Genomic DNA, 27,034 nt, shown 5'->3' on the forward strand with positions numbered 1-27,034 from the left:
TATTCCTTGAAACAACAGGATGTTCATGATTACTTTTAAAAAAAGCATTTTCAGATTTAGCTTACAATAAGTAGCATATTCCTACAAAAATATTTATAAGCAGTGTGAAATAAAATGACATTAAACTAAAAAATTTTCACACCACATTTGCACTGCCAGCTCAAGAGGGGCAAATTTTCCCATTTAATTTTAATAATCCTGTGTACAGACAATTCTCTTGAGGATAGTCATTTGTATCAACAAAATACAACTTCAAAAATTTGATGTAGTTAAAAAACCTTTACTTTAAAAAAAATTACTTATTTTCTACTTTTTGGAATAGGCTAGAAGAGATTCAATATCCTGAAGGATTTCTGAGGTTTTCTTCAATGCTACTGATACACTCTTTTTATTTACTTCTTCAAAAAAGCTACAGGTTTCTGAAGATCTTGATTTGGAAATATCAGAAGACTCCTCATTTTTCTTAGTAGAAATCTGACTTAGGATGCTATCATTCTCCAATAAAACTAAGTTGTTTAGTTAAGGAACTCTTTCTTCTGTAAACATTTCATTTTTAGAAGTCTTGACTACAAACTGCCTCTGAAATTTATGCTTTTGTTTGACTGTTATATAATACAGAAACCTCAGGAAACTTTGAAAGAGGCTGAAAGAGACCTATGAAATCTGTTTACAATTTGGACAGATGTTCTTTTTATATAAACAAACAAAACCACCAAAATTTTAGGTTAAAGATGACTTGTTTTCTAACTAATGCAAAGGTATTTTCTTAATTAAATGGAAAAAAAGGTGTAAAGAATGAACAAAATCAGTGCATGTAGGATAAAGGAAATTATGAGCTGGGGAGAAAAAAAAAATCTTTCAATCAAATATTTCTGATAAGGATTTGACAGACAACATATCAGGAACAAATAAATTTATAAGACCAAAAGGCATTGCCCAATATGGATATGGCGATCAAAGAATATGAAAAAAAAAACCAGCTCCCAAATGAACTGCAAAGTATTAACAACCATATGGAACAATGCTCTTAAGACTCAAGGGTTGGCAAAGTACAGCTGGCAAGCCAAATCTAGCCACCTTCTGCCCAGGAGCCAAGAATGGTTTTTACAGTTTTAAATAAATCACTAATGATGATAAAGAGGAATACAAATCAAACAACCTTGAGGTCTTACCTTACACCTAGCAAAATTACAAAGGTGACAAAGTATAAGAATAATCAATGCTGAAAGGGCTATAGAAACCGAAAGATACCAGCATATTGTTGATGAAGGTATGAACTGGTCCATCTATTCCAGAAAGCAATTTGGAATTATGTGAAGAGAGCAATTAAAATACCCATACCCTCTGACCTACAGATTCTCAATGGTAGACATATACCTCAAGGAGGTCAATGACAAAAATAAAGGTCTCTATACACAAAAATATTTATAACAGTACTTTTTGTGGTGGCAAAAATTGGAAACAAGGACATCTGACACCTGCTGATATTGGAACAGCTAAACAAGTTGTGGAGCATGAATGTAATGGAATATTATCATGATGAAGAAAGGATGAATTAAGTATGATGAATACAAAGAAGCATAGGAAGATTTCTATGAACTGATAAAAAGTAAAGTAAGCACAACCAGGAAAACAATGTATACAATGATTACAATAATGTAAATGGGAAGAATAAAAATAAAATAATTGAAACAGAATGCTGGCAATTATAATGACTAAGCTCAGCTCCAAACAAGACATATGGGACTTTCTTCACTTGCAGAGTTGGAGAACTATGAGTGTGGTAAATTACAGATAATGTCAGATTTTCCCACGTGTTGATTAAGTTTCGCTAAACTGTTTTTCTTTTTAATTCTTTGTTATGAGGGAGAGGGGAAAGGATACATTAGGAAATGTAGGTAATGTAAAAACAAATGATAAAAATTTATTTTAAAAAGAAGATTGTGTTCATTTTGGCTGTACAGATACTCACTAAAGAATAATACGTACTTGTGTGAAGAGGGAATGAACAGGAAAGGGTCAGAAGGCAAGGGCATGTCTTCAAGGGCTGTTGTCATCATTAAGAGTAAAAAGAAAAAAATATACAACCATACACATACACATGTGTATGTGGGTGTATATGTTTGTATATATATATGTGTGTGTGTGACAAGTTTTACAGCAGAGTTAACTTCTACCTGAGTACAGTGACTCTGCTTAACCTGAACCCAAAGAAAGGTACAGCAGTGTTATGCAACTTTCCTGAGTCAACAAAAATGTTTAAGAAAAACAGCTACAATGTGTACTTTAAAAACTGCAAAGTTGTTTACTTATCTTCTATCAAGTCTAGCAATGTGGTGCTGTGGAAATACTGGGTTTTGTGTCAGAGGATGTGGATTTGAATCTCAGTTCTGCCACTTATCTGTGTGACAGGCAAATCACTCCTTCATCTGGACCTTAGTTTCCTCAAAATGAGGGAATTATAGTAATGCATGACCTTCAAAGTGCTTTTCAGGATCATAAAATCCAATAAAATGTTAACAATGGTAGTTAGTTTAATGTCACATTCAGAAAGTATTAATTCGGCCTAGTTTGAAAAGGTAGAAATGATGTACAATAAGAATTTATTTTGAAAGGATACAGTTAAATTTCTGTATTTTTTCAAGTTCAGAAGCAACAGACCTGCAACAAAGGAGAAAAAAGAATAAATTAAGATCAAATGGGGTAGTATTTGTAGCAGTTCTTAATACAGTAGGTGCTTTTCCCCTTGTGCCCTCCCCTTAAAGTTTGTAACTAAAAGGTTGTATGGTTATTTTGCTAATGTATTTCTGCCCAATTTTACACAGTGTCGAATATATTAGATATTACCCCTATTTTTTAAGGAGTCATATGTACATAGTTTTTAATATGACAATTCTATTATCATTAACTGTTACTTGATACATCTTTTATTACTTTTCTGTGAGGTCAGGTTTTATATGCCCTTGCATCCCCAGGAGTGACTCATAGAGGAGTTTGCATGAACAATAAAATGACTACTATCTGGGAAGCCTAACACCTCAGGAAATACATTGCTTTGAACAGTAACATTTTCTAGATAGATAAGGGCAGAAGTGTCAGAACTTTTAAAAACTTTTTTTGAGAGAAATCTTTCCAAAAGGTATACTTACTTTTTTATTAACAGAATCTGAGAAACAATCTTTTTATTGATCTTTTCAGGGTTATAAAGTACCAACTACCATGATGCAGTATTAATGCAGATAAAGTAAGACTTAGGGCTGAATGGATATGAGTATCTACTGGAACTTGATTTCTCAAAAAAAATCCTTAATTTCAATTTTACTATTCACTTATATGCTGTTTTCTCATAAAGAACAGAGTGAAGAGAAATCAGATCTTTAAAGACACAATTAAGTGGCAAATCCTATGCAGGACATGCACAAGGCATCAATTTTTTCCATGATATGTCTTCTGTAATTACACTCCACATTATAAATAAAACCCTGGTTGCTGGTTGGATCCGTGAAGAAAGAGTGAGAAGCATGTAGACTGTAACAATATTGAGGTACAGCAAAGGAAGCCATTTGTCCTTACTCGTGCAGAGAAGAGATTTCTTGTGCCTTTCAAGCCTACTGTTGTATTCAATTTGAATACAGTTATATACAATGTTGGTGGCTATTCTTCGCCTACTCCTTCTCTCTTGCCCTCCAAAACCAGCAGAAGTAGATATGTTCTTAAAGTGATTATTTGAGCAGAAATTCTGGTGGCCATTTGCCTATATTGTATTTCTTCACTGATCCCTCTCTTATGTTTCTCCACAGCAGACAACTTGTCCAACGTCATTGTTGGGTACGTATCATTGTTGCTTCCAACACTGCCCATTGCTGCCATCTCTAGGGCAGCTAGTGGGACAATGGATAGAGCACCAAGCTTGAAATCAGGAAGGCTCATTCATCTTCATGAGTTCAAATCTGGCCTCAGACACTTACTAGCTGTGTGACTCTGGACAAGTCACAACCCTGTTTGCTTCACTTTCCTCATCTGTAAAATGGTCTAGAGAAGGAAATGACAAATCACTCCATTATCTTTGCCAAGTAAATCCCAAATGGGGTCAACAAAGTCGGATAGGCTTGAAATGATTCAACTACAAACTGAAATCTCTGATTTTTTTCTTCACTTCAAGTTTTTTTCTTATCTCTTTTGTCTTCTGTAATTTTTCATACAAAAGATATGGCTATCTAGTTAATTCAAAGGATTCCTTTCCTTTTGAATGACTGATCAATTTTAATATTTTAGTTATAATCTATGGGTCCTTTGTTCTTATTTATCTTTATTTTGTGCTGGTTGCTGAGGATGGTGCTGGGGAGAATGAGTAGAGAAGGGAGCAGGCTTCTTTGCTATTAAAAATTTTTTCCAGCTACTTCTGGAGTCATAGAACCAGCAGAAGTCTACATCCTGAGTAGAGAAATTTTAGAGGGTGAAAACAATAAATTTGTTGATTTCTTTTATTTTGACCTATTAAGAATGAGTGATTTACCTATCATATGGGAGGAATTAGGTCCATGTTTGTACTCTATCACCAGTCTAGGTCGGTCCAAAAGACCTCATGCTGATTACTGTGAAAAGCTTTCTACCTGGCATTGTTGAATCCAGTGGCACCTTTCCAACCCATCTTTCATCCTCCTGCTACAATAACCTTCAACAATAAGCCCATCAACAAATATCACGATTTTGCTCCAGTAACTCTACTGATGACGTTTCCTTCAAAATCCTCTCTGTGGCTTTCAAGGTTTTCTATCATCCGTTGCAATCTCTTCTATCTAATCTTACCTCCACCTCCTAATCAGACCCCGCCATGAAGCCTTCACTCCAGTTAAGCTGTTCCTAACTGTTAGCTTTAAAGGCTATGCTCATTTTGTTCCTCTCACCTTCAAAAAAATACCTTTTCCTCTCCACCTATTCAAATCTTATCTTCAGGGTCAAGCAAACTCTATGAAACTTCACCCCAATTTTCCAGCTCAGGCTGATTTCTCCCTTCTCAACTCCTAGTGCATCTAACTCTTCTCTAATAGTTCTCTCAGTGCTTGTCTTGCCTTTCTAACTAGAGGTAATCTGTAAGTAAGAGGGCAGGAAGAAGGACTGTATCTCCTATTTCTTTTGCATCATCTAAAGCCCCTATAAAAATGCTGGGGAAGGAGCTCAGTACTTGGTGATTTACTAATTGATTTTAGGTAGGACGATCACATCAAAATCTCTAAGAACATCTGGTACTTCAACTAGTACTTGGGATTTCCCTAATGAAGGCAAAATGCATGCAATCATATGATTGTAGGATTTGGAACTGAAAAAAACTTTAGATTTCTGGTCTAAAACCCTTAGCCTTCAGATTGTTTTTATAATCTCTTAAATTTTGGCATAAAAATTATAACTGTGTCACACAGCTTTATGTTACCAAGCATTTTAGTATGAGGACTTCATTACTAAGTTACGTTAAATGATAATATTAGCACTTCTGTTTAAGACTAGTTCTATATTTTTCGGGCTCAATGAGTTGTGAAAAATGATAAGATAACCAGATTTAAATTAAGACTAACAGATAATTTACTCAGGGAAAACAAAAAACCTTCCCTAGTTTCACAAATTCAGGTTCTCAAGCTTTCAGTATTGGCTATGTTCCCTAGACAAATAAAGTATGTAGAAGATTAGCATGAATACCAGTTTTCTTCAGTAATGGGTGATGACGGAGGATATGTGAAGAATTCCTGTGGATTAGTCTGAGTCAGACTCCTGCACCAAGCTATTACTGTTGCCACATACCTAGGTTGAAGACAAGTGATTAGGAAAGGAAATCATTGAAACCATCTATTTCCGAAAAGGGAAAATTACTCTTGCAGACCATATGGGAAAAGAGTGGTAATGAAGAAGCAGAAAAAGTGTTAAGTGGGAAATTTTCTAAAATTTTAAAATGTATCTAGATGTAAATTTAATTCAACTTTATTATTTTTATGCCTACATAATCAAAGAAGATCCCCTTTTACCAGGAAAAAAAATAACTAAGTATCTAACAAATTTTGTTTGGGAATAAAAACAAAGTTGACACCTAGATTCCTTGACCAAAAAATACAATTTCACTTATAAGGCAAACTTCCCAAGCAAAATGTATTTCAATTTAATTTCTATTTTTTAAAAAAATATATTTTATAAGTTTTACGCAAAAAGCTTTTAATAAACGCTTACTTGAATATATAAAATTTAAAAATTAAGAAATTTTTGATCAGTGCATATAAATATCAGTAATACATGACTCACTGAATTTATTAAATAAATGTGGAGATGTGGCCTTAAAGAGTGGACAAGGTATTAATTGTTTTAAAAAGTAATGGCATCCAGCTACCTCTTTTCTTTCTGAAGGAAGCAAGTACCTTGAAAATTAACAAATGCTAAAACTAAAACAAAATCAGCAGGGAAAAAAAGTAGATAAGCATTCTCTTGTGGCTACTTAAAACATACACACTTTTAAAATACGGTAAAAAATGTAATTACCAATGGCATTATGTAGGCTAAAAAGAGACAAGGCATAATTACATTAAGATGACTTTAAGGATTTTTCTCCATTGGGACTAATAGAATAACATCTAATTGGCCAATTTAATTTGCAGAAATTTCAGTCCATTCCTTCCAATATCTACTCTACATTTTTTTCTACAAAAATAGGCAAGTCAAATCGTGTAAAGTTTTGCTTATTTAGGTGTTCCAATAAACCCCATATTTCCAAATAGTGAACTGGTAGTAAAACACAGATTACTTACACCTAATAGCTTGATGAAGACCATTCCCTTTCTCTTATGTTGAAAACTAGTTGGGATGCATAGATATTTGATTTTGGCAAGGCTCATCTGTTCATTTACCCTACCTGCCAACATAAGAGAAGGCGCTGCTATTTAATGAAATGCTTTCTTTTACCAACATCTACTGTGGGAAGCTGTTAACAACCGGATGATAAATTCATTTTTGACAGACAAGTAAAAAAAAATGTTAATTTTCATTTTCTAAAACGAATATATGGAGGAAAAGATAAGTTTTACTACAGTACCTTTCAAATTGTCCCGGATGTTCAATTTGAATTAACTGATCTTGTCCATCGGGAAGAGTTAATTTACACCAACCCAAGGTGACACCTTGATTTATCTTAAGGTGAGTAGAAAGATAAAAAAGCCTCATAAATCTAAAGCTGAAAAAATATTCCTACTTTACATAAATACCAATATAGAAATATTCAGTTAAGTAACTGAATCAGCAAAGAATTAGCAGATAATTTAAATGCAATTAATGCTTTCACCTGGGATGTGGGCACTATTTTGATAAATTATCCTTGCATTGAAATAAACCAACAAAGAGAAGCAAAATGAAGTTAATTCAATTTACTACCAAAAGAAATCAAGAAAGCACAGTCCCTTCCATAGCTTCTGTATTTTATAAATGAAGCAGAGTTAACACTACAACATTTCTTCGTATTTCTTTATTATTTGCATTTTGCAGAAGAATGGACATTACCAGTCCACATTCCAATTATGAATATACACTGTTCCCAACGTATGAACAACAATAAAGCTAGCATTTATAGTGAGCACTTTAAAGTTTACAAAGCATTTTAACAAACCTAACTTCAGCTGATTCTCACAAGAAACCCTGGGAAGCAGGTGTTGTTATTATCCTCATTTTACAAATGAGGAAACTGGGGCAGATAGAGGTCAAGTGACTTGCTCAAGATCACATAGTTAAGAGTCTGAAGTAAAATTTGAACCCAGGTCCAGTGAAATGATGTTTGAAAAATTATTTGGTAATTTAATACTGAAAACAATTTGCCATAGACATAGAAACAAGTTATAAGCAATGTTTAGGTCTTCAGTTGCACTCCAGATTATTTTACCTACTGAATTACAATACTGTAGTTCCTCATATGGGAAAATGAATCCAAAGTTATACCTTGGACCTTTGAAAGCCAGGAATATTTTCTCTGCCACCGTCCCAGTCTAAAAAGAGAACCCTCTTCTCCCTTCCACCCCAAAAACAAGATAGAACTGATTTCTGTCCTTTCTTTTTGCTGTTCCAGACAAGTAAAAGTCTCCCTGTCTCCCCATTCTCCAATGGGGTAATGCCAAGGAAGAGGGGTTTCAATGGCATTTGCTGAGGAGTAAGGCTACAGAGGCCAGAGGTTTTTAATGTTTAGGGTTCTGTTCAACTCAATCTGGGGTTTCTATTGAAAGATAGTAGTGGGGGGAAATGTCCTAATATTTTTACACACACAATACTGAAGATACATACATTGCTGAATATCCAGAATAAAAAAGGCAGACTTCCCTGAAATATATTTACCTGTCTCTTTTTGAAGAAAGTTCTGAAGTTCCAAATCAGGGTTAGGGAAATACCATCCAAAAAGATAGCAAATACTTTATTATCAGAGTACACAAAAAAACTTCCTATCATGGGAATGAGTGTTTCCCTCAAAAGCACTGGTATATTCCCTTTATTTGATCCAGAAACCTAAAACCAAGTAAATTGAAATAAGGAAAAAGTAGTTATTGATAAACAAGATTTAAATAATCAACTACAAAGCATTTTCACATTTTTGTCAGTATCCCCAACTTTTTATACTTCAGTGGATCCATCATCTCATTAGTTGTCATTAATGCAGATTGCCACCCCTCATGCCTTTTTTCATTTTTTATGATTTTTGTTCAAATTGTACCTTACAGTCTCCAAAGAGCCATCCAACTTTCTCAAAGCCTTCTGGGGCTTTTTTTTTTTAGGATTTTGTGACCCTAGGTACTTGAAGGCTATTGCAGCAAAGTATAGGCCTTAACTGGTTCCAACAATGAAAAGGCTTTGATATGACCTGGGTGGAAAACTGTATGCTACCTGAACACCAGGCCCAATCAAGATGGAGAGGCTCAAATGATACGTACAAAAATGTTTATAATAGCTCTTTTTGTAGGTGCAAAGGACTAGAAACTAAAGTGGGATCCATCAATTTCAATTGTAGAATGGCTAAACTGGTTATGACATATGAATATAAAAGACCAATAAATACTGTGTAATTAGAAATGATGAAAGGGCTAGTTTCAGAAAAACCTAGGGAGTCTTATATGAATTAATACAGAGTGAAGAGAGCAGAACCAGAGCAATTTATACAATTAACAGCATTGTAAATAACTTGTAAAGACTCAAGAACTCTGATCACACAATGGCTAATCATGATTCCAAAGAACTTATGAAAGTGATGGGCTCAAGAAGCTGAATGGGGCAAATATTTTTAGAAATAACAAATGTGGGAATTGGTTTTGCTTGACCATGCATATTTGTTACAAGGGTTTTTTCAGTGGTAGGGTTTGTTAGACAGAAAATAAAACTCATTCATTAAAATTATTTTTTTGAAGTTTTTAAAAAAGAGGCTTAGCAACAAAAGGTTGGCCACTCACGGAACATTTAAAATTCAGGAGACTTGATATCGTTGGGTCTCTTTTCCACTTCTGCAGTGAGAGGCAGAAAAGCACAGGATGCTAATAATCACAGTTCTTAGACCATCTACGAATGTTAATTTATCTCATCATTCTTAAATTGTTACCATTGTCCAGTCACAAATGTCTAAATAGTGAAATATTACTGGAGTAACTGAATGACATCCAGATTGAAATTCTTGCCATAAATGAAAACTAAAGACATGAATTATAGTTAAATGAAGGGGTCACATAATCGGTTCTCCTCAGATATGTGAATAAAGGAGTTGGCAGTAGGTTTTCATCACGTGTGCAAAGATAAGAAGAAACATCATTTCGTGGGACATTCGGTTATCTTGGGAGGCAGTGCTCACAATATGCAGAGACCACCATCTCTTAGTTGTTGTACAAATATTTGTTGTAGACGATGGTAACGTCCAGGAGATGTAAGGATTTAACAACATCTTCGAGTTATGTCAAAAAATTGACTGATGTTTGGTATTTCTACTGCAAAGATGGCACACAGAAGTGTATGGCAAATACTATTCTGAAGACTCCAAAGACCTATAAGCTACTCAGTTGCCTCGAGCCTACTGTGGGTAAAATTGTTGGTACTGCCACAAACCATAATTAGAATCCAAGCCCAATACCATAAATTTACGAACCAACAAGGATTTATTGAGTTTGCCACAAAGGCAGCCTCACTCACACACAGAGACTCCTGAGGAAACAAAAAGGCAAAGTTTATATAGATTTTGATTTGGCCAGGAGACGAACTGGGTATGGGGTACCTTAGGATTGGATAGGGTTGTTGCTGGGGATAGTGAGGTAGAAAGAGTGGATGTGATATCCTCCGATTGGACAGGCCTGCTGCTGGGCTAGTACAGAAAAGGCTCTTATTCGGTTAGCTATCTCATGTAATCCCACCCCAATAGATAGGACCATTTTTGCTGTTTTCGCAATGAAAATAGAAAACAGGGTGGGGGCTCAATACAAGGAGGGTCAAGGCCAAGTCAGAGAACTGTAGACAAAATGGAGTCAAATTTTAGCTTTTTTCTGCTACTCACAATTCCTATCTCATACTGTCATAACTACTTTCTTTTTTTTTTTTGTTTTTAAGTAGTTTTTATTGACATTTTGTTTTTACATTGCCTATAAAAATCAATTTTCTCTCCTTCCCACATCCCCAACACTGAAAAAGTGAAAATCAAAACCCTTCTAACAAATGTGTATGCATAGTGTCTCATTTTGTACCAAGTCCATCACTGTACTGTCAAGAGCTGGGTACCAGGCTTCATCAATGGTCTTCTGGAATCATGGTTGGTCACTGCATTGACAAAAGCTTTCAAGGCCTTCAAAAGTTGTTTGTTTTTTGTTTTTACAATGTTGTTACTGTATACATTGTTTTCTTTCTTCTGCTCACTTCACTCTTCATCTCATATAAGCTGTAATGAGAGCTGTAAGTTAACTTAGCATAACCAACTCCATTTTGTTTAAAAGCCTTTATTTTATGACTGAGATGTTTGATTGAGTTGTTTTGCTGTTAGGTTTTCAATAAGATAAACACTTATATGGTATAGTTTGAGAATGTTATATGTCCATAACAACTGATAAAACATGTGAAACCCCAGATATGACAGACTACTAATGAGAAAATATTGTAAACAATGTTTGTCAAGAGTTTATGGAACTATCTACCAATCAAATTATGTGACAGATAAATTAGGTTAACAAACCACCAATCAGAAATTGACAGCAATCAGTTAATACCCCTAACTAGAATCATAAAAGCAGGCTGGAGGTCTCAGTCATCAGCCTGCTCCTTACAACTAAGACAAACTCCTGCATTCTCTGAACAACAACCAATGCTGGCCTGAGAGCCATACAGACAGACAGGCATAGCCTCCAGTTGGGCACTGAGGGTACTTTGCTGTGAATGCTGGGATGAAACACATTTACTAGGACTTCTAGGAATCAGGCTGTTGATATGTTCCTAGAGGGGTTGATGTTTACATGGTCAAAAAGATGACTGACCGTTATAGATTACTAAAGTCTATCGGTATGCATTCATTAGTGTTAAGTCTGATTTAGTGTTTCTGTTGCACTAATCAACACATGTAATGGAAAATCAGTTTAGAGCATGAACTGTAGGTTACAGCTTCTGAAGCTTCAATGAAACCATCCCTTTCAACATTTCTTACAGTACAACAGTATTCTATCACATTCATAAACGATTATTTGTTCAGCTGTTCCCCAGCTGGTGAGCACCACCTTAGTTTCTGGTTCTTTGCTATTACAAAAACAAAAAAACCTCAAAAACTCAACTCCTATAAATATTTTTGTACATATTGGTCCTTTTCCTCTTTCTTTGATCTCTTTGGGGTATGGATGTGATAGTGGTATTGCTTGAGGCATAGTTCCAAATTGCTCTTCAGAATGGCTCAATTCATGGTTCCACCAATGTGCACTTAATGTCTGTTTTGCTGTAGCCCTTCCAACATTTATCATTTTCTTTTTTGTCAACTTCACCGATACGATGGGTGTGAGGTAGAAGCTAAGAGTTTCTTTAATTTGCATTTTTCTAATTATTAATGATTTGGAGCATATTTTCATATGGCTAATTACCTTCTATAAGAGTCAGAAGGTATTGAAATTTGGCAAGCACTAACCACCACCACAAAATACGTACTGGCTATCTCATAACAGAGATATGTTATTTGTTTGGGAGTCATTTCCAACTAAGTTGTCTGAAATTTAAAAAAAAAATAGAAAAACAACAACAAAGTCATCTGTGTCAAGTCAAGACCATCAACTGGTCTTGAAGGTCAAAATCTAGTCTAAATCAATTTAAAAATGAGAAGTTACCAAGTTTGATAACAGTAGTTCCTACTCAATCTATTCAAACAAGCTGCAGACTTTGAAAAAAGGAAATATTCAAAAGACATTACTTTACTACCAGTTTTCAAGGGTGAAAAATCCCAAACACTGTCTCACACACAAAAAAATTTGTTCTCTTTTGTTTAGTGGAGAAACGTAGAAGCCAACAGCAATAAACATTTGGAGCCCAACTTTATTTGTAAAATATTATAGAGGATTGTGATTGAATTATGAGCATTATCACCTTGAAAACAGCAAAAAATAATGGAGGAGAAAATGACCTTGAAGACAACTATGTATGAAACCCAAATAAGTCAGATTATCCTGAGGTGCCTGTGTTTGAAACTAGAAGAAAAACCAATGTGAAATAATACAGTTGCACCAGCATTTTAAGTGTTCCTTTCTCATTGGTAATGGTAATGATCATCACCAGGAGGCCCAAAAGCTGTTCTCTACAGACTCTACATCTCAGTACTTGATATACTGGGTAAGGAGATGGCAACAGCACTTCAGAATATAAAATAGGATCAGTGGTTAGACCTAACTAAATACACATAGAAGGAATCTGAATTGGAGACAAAACAACTTTAAGGGTGCCAAGGGATCTATTTATTTCCAAAATACGGCCAAGAGAAGATTCTAAAAGAACAGAAGAGATCAGAAGTGGTAGAAGGTACTTTGCTTTGAGGACTAAGGAAATTATTTTGTTCTGCTGAGCCAAGTACATACCATTTTCCAGCAGCATATATTATAGTTATGGCTTAAAGAAAGTCTAACTTTGATACAATGTTGAAGAATTCTGCAAACATGAAAAAAATTAGTTAAATATAAGCAACTTAAACGGTGTATTCTAGCTCTTAATAGTACTATCATTCACAGGACTACGCAACATTTTAGATCAAAAGCAATACTCACTTGCATTAGGATTTGTCATAACTTTTCTTTTCCCCATGACTGATACTTAAGGCCCTAGAAGGGAGCCACTATTGCTTCCCTTTCATCTAATATCTCAGGGTGCATTCTGCTTAGACTTCCTTGATTATTAAAAAAAAAAATTTGGTTTGGATCTGTGATTTTAGTATGAGGAGCTTCTAGAATAGAAACTCTCTCCAACAATGCTGATTGGCTACTTATCTGTAATTGCTAGACTTGAACAATTGTCTGGGGTACTGAGAGGTTAAGTGACTTGTCAATAGTCAATGCATCTGTCAGAGGAATGATGTGGACTCAGGTCTTTCTGAGTCTGGGGCTGGCTCTGTATCTCCCACACCATGCTACCTCTCAATTCCCTTGATAGCTATACTGAAGGTTTTAGTCTCATCTATGAAGTGATTCCAAATTGGACTAGTCAATCAGATACCTATCTCTTCAAGGAAGAACCACATAGCCAGCTAAGGGAAGTCATAGTAGCTGAAGTATAGTGATGCCTAGAGACAGTGGGAACAGAACTCTCAAAGCACTTTTAGCCTTCCCTATGCCAGAATTAACTAATTAGGAGGAGAAAAATATCAGTGTGAGGCATAAGTACCTCTCTGAGACTTGTACTACCTTAGGTCTCTTCCTAGTCAAAGCTATAAATGTAAAGAAGAAGTAAAAATGTCCTAGGTATGTGGGTATTTTCCTACTGGGAAGCCTAAAAGAAAATATTTTTTTTTTTGGTTCAAAAATACACCCAGTCACTGAAAGTTAGAGATCAGAAATCAGGGATGCTAGACCTTTACTTATGGAGAAAACAGAAAGGTAAAGTTGCTCACCCAAGATTACACAATTTCATGCTACCTAACAGCTCCTAATCTTATTCCTTAAGTCAGGGCTATCCAACCTTAGGTTTTTATTGAAATAATAGACAACATATTTTGATTTGTCATTTTAGCGAGAGCTCTGCGGTAGCTGGCTTCATTTACTAAAGCATTTATGTAAATTTCTATGGTGGTAGGCACGCTGCATAAATCGCACAGCAGGCTGCGCCCTAAGTAATAGAAAATGAGCTAGTATTTCTACCCCAAAGTGGACAGCTTACCTGGTAGCCTGTGTAATAAGGTAACACACAGAATATGGACTTCCTGGTCTATCCGGAGGAAGGTTTCTTACTGAATACATTTTCTCTTCTTTCTGAAAATGCAGTTAGAAATAAATTAGTTCTAAACTGGTACAACTATGGACACTTTAGAAACATGTCATTATTAGGCCATCACCACCCTTACTGCATTTTACAGAAAATGAAAGTTTTTATCATAGTTCATAAATACAAGGCACTATCAACATTTTCTCCTTCATTTTTAGACAGCTAACAGAACAATAAACCAATCCCTGATTTGTAGTGTTGGCCCATTTCCGAGGTGCAAATGGTCACACTGAAAATTTAACAATTGGCTCTCATGAGCTGGTATGAGCAAACTCCAGTGCACCCTCAGGTCATATCCAGCTCTAGTCACTGATGTTATTTCAAAAGGATTTTTTACTTTTATCTTTTTTCTATTTAAAATTTTAGAATGATAATCAAATGTGAATATTCTCCAAGGTTCTGTCCTAGGCCCTCTTCTCTTGCTACACTCTCTCTTGGCAATGTCACATTTCCCATCTGGTTTTAATTACCATATTTATGCAGATGACTTACATCTATATTCCAGTATTTCTCCAAATGCCTAACTGGAAATTTCAAACTATTTGTCCCATAGACATCTCAAACTCAACATGTCCAAATTCAACTCACTATCTTTTCTCCTAAAACTCTTCCCTCTTCCAAACTTTACTACTTCTGTGGGAGGCCCCACCATTTCAGTCTCCTAGTTTTTTAATTCTCTCTCACTCTTCAAATCCAATCAGTTGTTACATCTAGCTCTTTCTACTTCCACAACATCTCTTCCAACTGACCCCTTCTCTATCCTCACACAGCTACCATCTTAGATTATTGCAATAGCCTAATTGGTCTCCCTCACTGAAGCCGCTCCCCAATTAAGATCCTCCAAGACATTGCTGCTGAAGTGATCTTTGTAGGTTTGAGCATATTGCATCCTTACTGAAATCAACTCCAGTGGCTCCCTTTTGCCTTTAGGAGAAAACCTAAACTCCTTGGTTTGGCTTTGAAAGCCCTTCACTGTCTGTGCCCAACCTATTTTTCAGCCTTGCTGGATATCATTCTCTACCCTGCTCTATGCAATAGAGCCAAAATAGCCTTCTCTCTGTATAAAACACTCTTTACTTCTGGTCTCCATGTTTTTGCATTGGTCATCCCCCCATGCTTGGAATGTACTCTCTTCTCATCTTGTCCTATAGAATGTCTGTCTTCCTTGAAGAAATAGCTCAAACATCACATTCTTCATTAAGCCATTCTTGCTCTCCCCTAATTGGAAGAATCCTTCCAAACTAATCACTTTGCATTTATATTTTTGAAAAATTTTAAACCACAGCTTACTAAAACCCATTTATGCCATAGTATGTGTTTTCTCCTCAGCCCTTCCTATTTAAACACAAAAGTGAATTTAATGTATAGCGAGAATACAACTTTAACTGAACAAGAAAGCAAAATTGCTTTGTTACAGTTGAACTTTGCATAAAAGGAGACACGTTACTACATTTTACAGACAAGAATATGGTTTTCTATCTATGGCAGCTAGTGGTGCAGCAGATAGGAGTTCTGGACTTGGATCAAAGCCTGCCTCATAAACTTCCTAGCTGTGTAACCCTGGGCAAGTCAATTAACCTTTGTGTCTGCTTTAGCTTCCCCATCTGTAAAATGTGGATAATAATATGTGTAAAGCACTTTGCAAACTTAAAATATAAATACTATATAAAATATAAATACTAGCTATCTTTGTTATTATGTATCATAACATTCTACTTTTTTCTCATTCCCGTTTACACGCTACAGGTTAAGACTGACTTAATTTTCAACTGTCTTTCCCACCGGCTTTACTAAGCAATTTATCATCTTTCATTCTGTTGTAGATGGTAGGAAAATTCTGTTTATTATACTCCATCCTGCAAAGACAAGTGAGATGATATAATGATGTCCCTTAAGGAACAGACATCAAATGCCAGTGTCTGGGTAAATTAAAGCCCATTATTTAAAAAGATTTTAGCACAGGGCTGTCCAACCTTAGGTTTTTATTGAAACAATAGATAATATATTTTGATTTGCCATTTTAGTGAGAGCTCTGCAGTAGCTTGGCTTCCTTTACTAACACATTTATGTAAATTTCTATGCTTGTAGGCCAGCTACATACTGCATTTTGGACAGCCCTGTTTTGGCATATTATGTCTAGTAAACTCAATTACTTAATCTTCTACCAACACTAAGCATGATCTCTGCACCATTCTTCATGCATTCATTTGGTGAGTAAATTTGAAAACTCAAAATATTAACATATATTGATGTTTAAAAAATTGTAACCAATAAGTTTGGATATGAACAACATGATACAAACTTTGAGCAAATGAACACCAGAAATAGCTCAAAGTGCTAAAGTGCTGTTGGTTTCCACTTCTTTTGTTCATAAACTTTTATCATGTAAAGAAATATAGAATATCTAGGTTTTAAACCAAAATTACACAGGCAAATCAAATATAGTGGGATGAAAGAACATGTCAGTGAGCTGCCAAGAGTGAGTGTGGCCATGCTAACAATGAGAACATATTAAAACAAAATTTTGCAAATTGGATGATAATGCAGTCTGTGACATGACTAGACAATATAACATGACACAGTGAATTGTAAAACAATTTGTTTCGTTAAGTATCTCCTTGCAATTTAAAAGGCCAAAAAAATTATAAGTATCAGAAACATCTACTCAACCAAAAATATTGTTGTGTAGAGATAATGATTATAGACCTACTTGTTCTGATTCTTTGTGTACTGAAGAGAATGTGAAATAATTCCCCCAAAAAGGTCCTTCTGATTTGAGAATGGATCCATCACCCGGAAAAATTTCTATTGAGTTTATAGTTTCATGAGTAAGTCTAGAGAAGATCAATGTTACATCAAAATTAATTTTTTTTGCTATACATATGAACATAAAGATAACCATGCAAAAATAATTTCTTGCTCAGCCATGAAGAATGAAATTTTAATTAAAAGAGGGCATTTTTCCATTTTACTTCAAATTTGGTTAATTTTTTTTAAATGAATGAACTATATCACATGATCATCTTACCTAAATACTATACCTTTGTACCATACTACTTTTACTAGTTCAGGATAGGTATATTCTTGTTCCTGTAAAGATGAATTAGAGAAATTCCACCTGTTACAAAGTAAAAACAAATTTGGAATTATTTAAAGTGGTACTCCATATATTTATCTGAAAAAGTCAACATAATACTATAATCTCATAATGATCCCTGTCCCCTTAAATTTAGAGCATGAAAATGAAACTAAATTTTCAAAAGATAATTCCAGGGGGAAAAGGATTTATCTAGGCTTAACAACTTCCTTGATGATTTTCTGTGTTATCATAATATATCCTAATACAATTAATTACACAGACAAGCCAATTAAGTCTGGTGTGAAATTATAATGACAAAGGTGGGCAATAAAAAAGAGACAGGAGAATGTACCACCTTCTCTTCTTTGTAAAGGTGAGTAGACTACAGATTTTGAATAACATATCAGAATTGGTTCAAAGTGGAACTTTCCTCCTTATTTTGTATTCTTTGTTTTAAAGGATGACTTTCTGAGAGGGGGAGAGAGATACTGGGGATTATGAGTGGTATAAAAATTAAAGGTATCAATTTTTTAAAAATCAGTTTAGATTGTCAAATTATTTTAAGTTTCTTTTGAGAATTCTTTTATTCGGAGAATCGCAAAATTTTTCGTACATTACTGTCATAAGTACTAACCAACATTCAGGGGCTTTAAAATAACTCCTGTATTTTTCTGTGATAAAATGAAGAACTTCAGGTTTAACCATTATTATGACACGTCTCTTTTAACATTGCTGATAGGTGCACTCAACAATCTAGACATCTTTTCTTGTGCAAGAGCACTGGATTTGGATTAAGTATGACCTTGGACAAGGCACAATTTGAGACTCAAGTTGCCTCATCTGTAAAATGGGGTAATAATACACATACTACTTCAGAGTTGTTGTTATAAGGATTGAAAAGCATAACATGTATGATGCTTTAACTATAAAGCATTACTATTTTTGACATGAAGACATGTTAGTGTCTGGGGCTAATAATGAATGGCATGGAATAGTTGGCTGGTTTGGGATTTTTTTTTTTGTGCAAAGCTAATTGGACTTAGAGGATAGGTAGGTAGCTCAGTGGATAGAATGCTGGGCCTGGAGTCAGGAAGATTCATCTTCCTGAGTTCCAATCTAGCCTCAGACACCTACTAGTTGTGTGACCCTAGGCGAGTCACTTAATTCTTTTTGCCTCAGCATCCTCATCTGTAAAATGAGCTGGGGAAGGAAATGGCAAACCACTTCAGCATCTGTGCCAAGAAAACATCAAACAGGGTCATGAAGAGCTAGAAATGAGTGAAAAACAAACTGGACTCTATTAGGATTGAATCTAGGTTTACAGTCTAAATAACTATACAAACAGCTTACTGAAAATGAATAAACTAAAAAATAGCAATATATAAAAAAATTCTTGAAAAAAATAAATTTTATTACATCCATTTTAAGATATGAAATTTCAGAATTTTTCAAAATATGAATCTATAAAGTTAGTTTTGACAGTAGACCTTTTCTAAAAAACAAGTAATTCTTTTATTACCTGTGCAGATGTGGATTATGACAGCTGAGGGGAAGAGCTCTGGGAAGAACAGAAACCTCTTCACCTTCCTTTGAAATATCAGATGCTAAAACCATGATATGTTTAACATTCTGGTCAGTTTTTGATATTTTATTAAATTTATGAAGGAAGTCAAGTGCCAATGATAAGGGGTATTTCCATTCTTCTGGACAGGAATCCACACACCAGCGCTGTTTCACCCATGTGTACACAAAGGTGTATTTCTTGTGAGATAAAGATGCCATCTCTTTCCCTCTGGATCCATTTATAAAATTATTTGCCCCTAATAATTCCTTGGATTTGATGATTTGGCAGTATGAATCATTTTCCTTATTTGTCAAGCTTTGTCCATCAGAAGTTTTTCGAAACATACAGTTTTTGCTTGCTTTTTCACACTGTTTATCCACTTTCTTTAAACTGTTATTCTTTTTTTCTGATAGTACCATTAGTGAGTGAGACCTCTGGCTGATTCTGCATAAAAAATGTATAGTAAATTCATGTTGCTGTTTTGGTAGGCAAAGATAAGCATGACCATCTAAAGATGAAATCTTCACAGTGCCATCATCCATACAAATCACTGCATCTTGCATATCACGACTAGGCCACCTGACTTCTGAGATATCAGTGAAAACAGACTGTTTAAAAAAATAAAATAAGCATTATAAGTCAACATTTTCTGTAAGCAATTCAACTCTCATTTATTTAGTGCTGGTGGTACAGATATTAGAATTAGAACTTGGGAGACTAAAGGCCTTGCCCCATTGACAATCAATCCCTTGAGAGATGCTCATATAGGAAAAACTGGGACCAATTCATCATCCATTCTGGAGCCCAAGTCACTGTCCCTGCTAGTACAGGCCACTGGAAGCCCCTAAAACCTCAGGACTCTAAATTAAGTCGCTTCCAACCCTTTATTCTCATGACAAGGTTATAAAATTCCTCCCCATACTTTCATTCCAGCTGATCCCAGTATTACTTCCCAGAGCCTATTCTTAGTGTCCCTCTGCTCATTTTTTTTCTTTTGGATACCCTGCCTTCGCGTCAGCACACTTCCATTCCTGCACTCTTCCTTTTATAGTCCTTCCATTTTCTTAGGGTAACTAAAATTTCACTTTTCAGGAAAGATCTCACAACTCTCTTCGATGCTAGTGCTTGCGCTCTCTCAGAAGTCTCCTCTGCCCTGCCACCATTGACAGTTAAAGGGGTTAAGAGGAAATGATAGCATACTGCTTACTTCCCACTATCACTTCTAGAACATTATTCTGCCACCATAATACAACAATCTTTTCTTATATCAAAGACCCAGAGCTACAAGTCAAAAGTTATCTAGTCTAACCCCCTTCATTGTGCAGATAAGAAAACTGAGGATCCCATAAAAATAACTTGAAGGAAACATAAGTAGTAAGTGGTAGATCTAAGACTTTAATGTGGGTACCATCATTCCAATCTCAGCAACACTATGTCACAAGGCTTAAGTTCACACCACTGATTCCCTTTCTCCAGACGTGGTTCCTGACATCTACTGCCCTCCAGAGTACTCTCCTGAATTCTTCAGTCTACCTCTCCTTCCTGACCACTGCTATCTTTCTTGGTAACTAACAGTCTCACTTCTAACACCCTTCTAACACCCTGGCCTTAATTCTCCCAACTTTTATAATCTTCACCTTCACCTTACTTGTGCCACCCACCAAGATAAGTCATACTCTAGACTTCACTATCATTCAAACTGCTCACTGCCAAGATTTTTAACTGTGAAATTCCCTTTCCAGAGAACCATGTTACACCATGTTTTATCTTTTTAACAAGTCCACAGCTTCACTCCTGGGCCTGTACTTTACCTCAACCATGAAGTCAATTTTCTCTATTTCTTTCTCTCAGTCCAACATGTCTGCCCAGCTTCTCTTCAAAGTCTTAAATGGCCATTTCAACAATATGCTCTTCTCCACTCTTAAATCCCTTATCCTCTGTACTAAGTTCTATTCGATAACCAATTCCTGCTCTACTTCTCTCCCAAGTAGCTTAGCCACAGGTAGAGATATGATCCCATCCCCTCCTGTTTCCTCTGGGCCCTTGCTTTTCTGTCTCCTTCATTTTCAATGTCTCATTCTTTACTAGCTTCTTCTCTTCTGCCTGCCATAGATGGATAATGAAGAAAGTAAATAAGAGATACTAAATGCAAGGAGGCAACTTTAAGATTGTAGGGAAGGGACTGGTGATTGAAATATGGTCCTAGATGGCTTATTCACTGGGAGCAGGAAAAAAGGAGGAGTGGAACAAAACTGAATATTAAAAGCATCTACTCATATGAGGAAAGTCAGGAATCAGTGAAAGCATTTGGGTGATGCTCAGCAGAGGGAAAAACAGAAGTGATGTTGGTTTGATAAACCACCTAGACAGAAGGAAGAAATAAATGAATTCATTAAACAAGATCACAAGCCTGCATGGAGATATGATACAATTGTGACTGGGAGACGTTACTTTTCTAAACTTCTGCTAAGTTACTCCTTAAACAAGTCAAACAAATAATTTCCTTCAAATCACTGAGGAAATGGGAATGGCACTTATTAAGTGTCTACTCTGTGCCAGGCTGACTTAGCTTCCTATGACATAAGCAGGTCACATGGCCTATTAATGGGTGGGAAAAATCTTTAAATTTAAATTACCATTACAATTATACATCGATTACATATACCATCTCATATGATCCTCACAAAAACCCTGGGAGTTAGGTGCTATTGTATGAGACTGGTTTAGTCTGAGCTAGTGTCTGAGGCTGGATTTGAACTATTCTTGACCTTCCTGAACTGCTATTCTCAGACCAAGAAGGAAAAACTGGTTGATGAAGTACAAACAATAGGAACAGTTGAGGGAGAAGGGGAAAATGACCACATCATCTTAAAATTCATGAAGGAAAAAGAGGCCTGACACGTACCCTAGACGTTGGGGGAGCAGATTTCAAAGGGTACACTGAAAGGACAGTTAAAACTCCAAGGTGTAAGGTTCTATAGGGGAAATCAATGAAGAAAGAGCAAGAAGCTCTCAAGAATAAAAATCAGAATAAATGGAAATAATTTCAATAAGGAAGACTATGGAGATGTCTAACAAACTCCTATTTTCTCTGCCAAGGAGAATGATTCTCAGATTCGAAATGACAGAACAAAAATGGCTAACAGGGAACTGTAATCCAAGATAGTTAATGAGATATTGAGAGAAGACCTTAGCTAACCCTAAATAAATTTATGTTACCAGGTTCAGATGAACTATATCCAAGGATATGGAAAGAACTGGCAGACAGATTTAAAAGACTGACTCATTCTGGATGTGCTCACAAAAACTTCCAGGTCTTTTCTAGATGAACTGCTATCTAGAAAAGCCTTTCTCATCTTGCATTTGTGATGTTTTTTGAGCATAAGTGTAACTTTTCACATTTACTCCCATAAAATTCTGTCAAGCATTGTGGCTTGTAGAGTTCTTTTGGATCCTGACTTGGTCATCTATGTCAGCTATCCAACCTAGCCTTTGTGCCTTCTGCAAAGGAATCTATGCCTTTATCCAAGTCATTAATCAAAATGTTAATCATGAATCTGGAGTATTCCATTAGAGGCCTCTTTCGAAGCTGGTACTGAACCATTTATGACTGCTCTTTGGGTCTGGTCATTTAATTAATTCCAAATCCACCTAACTGTACTATTGTCTAGCCTACAAATCTCCATCTTTTCCATAAGAATTGTATGAAAAATTTTTAACTCTTTGCTAAAACCTAAGTAATCTAACTAAACTTCTCTGATCTGCAAGTCTAGTAACTAGTCAAAAAATGGAAATGAGGCTAGTCTAGCACGAACTGTGTCTGATGAAGTCATTTTTGCTCTTTGTGAGATGTTCACTAGTCATCATTCTTTTAAGAATATATTCTGGAATTTTTTCAGGAAAGGTCTTCTCTCACAGTCAAGCTTTCTGACCTATATTGTACAGACTCTACCCTCTTCCCTTTTTTTAAAAAGTCAAGACACTTGCCCTGTCACACCTATCTCCTTTGTTTGCTAAGATCTTTCAAAGATCAGTCAAAGTGGACAATCACATCTGCTAGACCTTTTAATAATCTGGGATAAAGTTCATTTGTAGCTGGTAGCCTGAAATTATCGAAAACATGTTGAAATGACCTGAATCTGTATGTGCAACAAAATACTTATTTTGCTGGTACCTTCTTCTCCCCTCTACAAATAAGTTCAGATCTACTCTATTTTAAAAGCAAAAACTAAAAAAAAAAAAACCCTCTTTTGATGCCACTCTCTCTTTTCACTTTCATTTCTCAACTTTTAAAAGGATTGTGTACACTTGTTGGATCCCTTCTTTAAAAATAACCCAACAATTCCCTGTAATATGGGTTCCAGCTGCTAAAATTGCTTTCTCCAAATTTAGCAATAATCACCTAAATACCAGATTTAAAGGTTTCTTGTGCTTGGCCCCCTTCTGTTATCTGCTTTACAAATCTTGTCTGTTCATATGGTTTCAATTATTAGCTTTATAGAGATCATTCCCAAATTGATTCCTACTGCCTAGGCCCTCCCCCTGAGCTCTAGTTCTGAATTTCCAACTTCCTGCTATACCTACACATACATACCTGTACATATCAACACTTTAAATTATATGTTTGAAACTGAACTCATCTTTTCCCCCCTTAAAATCTACTCAGAATTATCAAGTTTCTGTCAAAAGTACCATCTTTCTTCTAGATACCTTGCATCTCAGCACCATTTTTGACTCAAACCCACATCTTCCCCTCCCCCCACCAATCCAATTAATTGCTTAAGTCCATAGCAATCAGGTCCAGTCACACTGGCCAACACTGTGGGAGTGGAAGAATACAGGTGGAAACAATCAGGTTAACATGGTGGACTCAGCAGCAGAGGGCCAGGACCTTCAAGGTACAGTTGCAAGAAACAACGCAGAGGAGAATCGAAGAGGGAAGAGGCAGAAGAAATATTTGCAGACAACAGCCCAACTTGGTCACATTGGGAAACTGCTACAAGGGGGAGAAGAGCTGCACAGCATTAGGGTAGGCCAGGTACAGAATTCTTCAGGCAAAAGATGGGTTCTAAGAGATGAGATACTTTGTGATGATTCTGAGTGTGGGAACCACAGAAGGTCGGGAAGCATGGGGGGAAGAAGTCGCATAGCAGGGTAGAACGCTGGCTTCTCTAACCTAATAACAGATATGCCTGGAGGAAGTACTCTAACAATCTTTGGAACAGTTCCTTTTAATGCAGGGAATAACAGCATGAGCAAGAAAATGCAGGGCAAGTTCAGTAGACAGGACTGGCTGCTTGAGCTGGCATGTAGATTGCATGGAAGGGAGAAATATGAAATAATGAAGGTAAATCTTCCTCTCTCTCGGGTTCTAATGGGTCAGTCTCTGACACCTAATAAGTGAATTATAACATATAGCAACAATTACTCTAGACCCAACATCCCTGGAGCCCTGCCTAAGTTCACAAATAATGAGTGATTCAAATGTCACAATGGCCTTCCAGAAAGCACATTTTTAAGAAACACTAGCCTACATTTTTCTTCTGAGAGGCTCTCTGACATTTCACAGTATATTAACTGCCTAGTGTGCACATTCAACTTTAAGGTCCTGAACTTCAAGTGAACAAGTCCAAACTGAACTTGACTTTGCCCCCAAACCTACCTTTTCTCCTGGTCTATTTGTTTACTCTCATTCTTCAAATCACCTAGAATTAAAATAGTAGTAATCTTTCCTTCTTCCTTCCCCAAATCAATATACCAAAACACATCCACGCTTTCTTCTCAGTATCTCTTGCATCCATCTGCTCCTTCTCATTGTTATTGCTACAACCTACCTCAGAGAGTTATTGTGAGGCTCAAATGAGAATGTATGGAAAGGGTTTTGAAAACCTTAAAGTACCATATATCTCTATCTATCAACAGAGAAAGACACAGATTGATAGATACAGATGTATATGTTTCAACTAATGATTATCTTCATTACACTGGTTTATTTCCTCATTATTATCATCATTACACTGGTTTAATTCCTTATTATCTCTTGATTGGACCAATGTCTTTCCCACCTCCAATCCATCCCCAGACACTGATACCTAACTAATCTTAACACATGTTTCTAATTATCACTATTCTGTTGAAAAGTTTTCAAGTTTTTCCGCTATCTATTAAATAGTAAGTCTGGGGCAGCTAGGTGGTGCAGTGAGTAGAGCACCGGCCCTGGAGTCAGGAGGATCTGAGTTTGAATCCGGCCTCAGACACTTGACACATGTACTAGCTGTGTGACCTTGGACAAGTCACTTAACCCTAATTGCCCTGCCCCACCTCAAAAAAAAAAAACCAGAAAAAAAAATGGTAAGTCCAAACTCCTTAACATTCCAGAGCCTTCACAATCTGGCTCTAACCTGGACTTGGATAGAGGATCCAAGTTTCAGTCCTGGTTTTGTTATGTACTGTCTGTGTGACCTTAGGTAAGTCAATTAATCTTTCTGGGGCTCAGTTTCTTCAGCTGTAAAATGAGAGATTTAAAGTAGATAATTTCTATAAAGGTCCTTTTAGAGTTATATTTATAATCTCTTCTAGCTCTAAATTCTAGGACATTATCTTCCTACATTTAACTCAAGCTACCCTCCTCCCGTATTTTTTGCTTCAGACTTAACAGTGAACCATTCAGACTGTCTCAAACTAATTGTACCCTACACTATTCTCCATGTCTTTAGCTTATTTCTTATGTCTGGAATGAACTTTTCCCATCAGCCCTTGTAGAAACTCTACTTAATGCCTACATGCCTCCTCCTTCTTTATGAAAACTTCCCTGACCTCTTCTCTGGACTCTCATGACACTTTGTACCTCTCATAGATTTATCAGGTTTTATTCTGTACTATAGTTATTTGTGTCCATCTTATTTCCCCTACTAAACTTCGAGTTTCTCGAGGAAACAGATTGTGTCTCATTCATCTTTGTAACGTTCTCAGGACCTAGCTCAACGCTTTGCAAATTAAGTAATTATTGTGTAGGGGTCAAATTGAATATATAAATTCAATACCTTCTAGGCAAAAGTCACGGCTAAAAGTGTTAAATAAGGAAAAAGAAATATTAAGATTGTAAATAGCATCTTTAATCTAATGGTTATATGTCCTGCCAACCACAAAGACCTTACAATTTGCATAGAATTAAAAAGATGGCCATCTCTTGTGAAAAGTTTAGGTTTGGCCTAAGGATAGGGTGATAGACCACATAATCCTTCTCCTAAATATGGAAATGCTCAAAGCTGTTATAACATGAAATCTTTGGGCTTATAAACATCATAACCATGATTCTATTTCCAGGTGCCACAATAATGAACTAAAACAATTAAATCTGAAGTAATGATATCTAGTTTACTTTTTCAGATTATATTTAAGAAAATCTGAGACAAACAAAAACTTACCTGTTTTCTTTCAGAAGGTATGATGCTTTCAGGTAAAAAAGGTCGACTGGAAAAGCAATTTCTAAAATCTAGGGCCTGTAGTAATTGCTCCTATGAGAAAGAAGAACAAGTAAAATCATTAATTTGATACATTTCTTAATCAAGAGAGAATTACAGTTATCCATTACACTAATTATTTTTCACCTTCACCAACCTCCCTCAACGATCCTTTAGTATTATAAACAATAACTGGAATTATCTCACACTTACGTACTCTGTAATTACTAATAACAAATTCGGTCCTTTGACGAATTCTTTCTGGTTGCTGCAAAGGATGTGCTGAAATAGGAGGTGCCTTTTCAAATAGGAATTCAGAACCACATGGAGAAAGCTGTAATTTGGAGCCATCAATATAGTGTACTTCTACTGAATCATCTTCATAAAGTACCATGCGAACTTCAATCTCCATTGCTAATGAATGTAAGAGTTTTCCAAGGACAACCCTAC

General features: G+C 35.9%; 1 protein-coding gene across 1 annotated transcript; it reads right to left on the bottom strand.

Annotated features, from left to right (window-relative positions):
* On the bottom strand, positions 1–27,034 carry C1H5orf34 (chromosome 1 C5orf34 homolog). Its single transcript, XM_036740785.1, has 12 exons — positions 26,802–27,034; positions 26,549–26,638; positions 19,077–19,729; positions 17,507–17,596; positions 17,189–17,312; positions 14,374–14,465; positions 13,083–13,152; positions 8,356–8,523; positions 7,073–7,167; positions 5,695–5,796; positions 2,621–2,661; positions 1–506 (listed from the first exon to the last, which is right to left on the bottom strand). Exons 1-12 carry the CDS (start codon positions 26,994–26,996, stop codon positions 307–309), a joined length of 1,920 nt encoding a protein of 639 aa, XP_036596680.1. The 5' UTR covers positions 26,997–27,034; the 3' UTR covers positions 1–306.

Source organism: Trichosurus vulpecula, chromosome 1 (assembly GCF_011100635.1).
Source record: "Trichosurus vulpecula isolate mTriVul1 chromosome 1, mTriVul1.pri, whole genome shotgun sequence".
Taxonomy (NCBI): domain Eukaryota; kingdom Metazoa; phylum Chordata; class Mammalia; order Diprotodontia; family Phalangeridae; genus Trichosurus; species Trichosurus vulpecula.

Coding starts and splice junctions, on each gene's coding strand:
- C1H5orf34 (XM_036740785.1), bottom strand. CDS start 26,996: ATGGAGATTGAAGTTCGCATGGTACTTTATGAAGATGATTCAGTAGAA. Junction 17,313..17,506: donor TACAAAGGTATAGTATTTAG/GTAAGATGATCA, acceptor GATCTTCTCTAG/ACTTACTCATGAAACTATAA. Junction 14,466..17,188: donor TACACAAAGAATCAGAACAA/GTAGGTCTATAA, acceptor CTGCATTTTCAG/AAAGAAGAGAAAATGTATTC.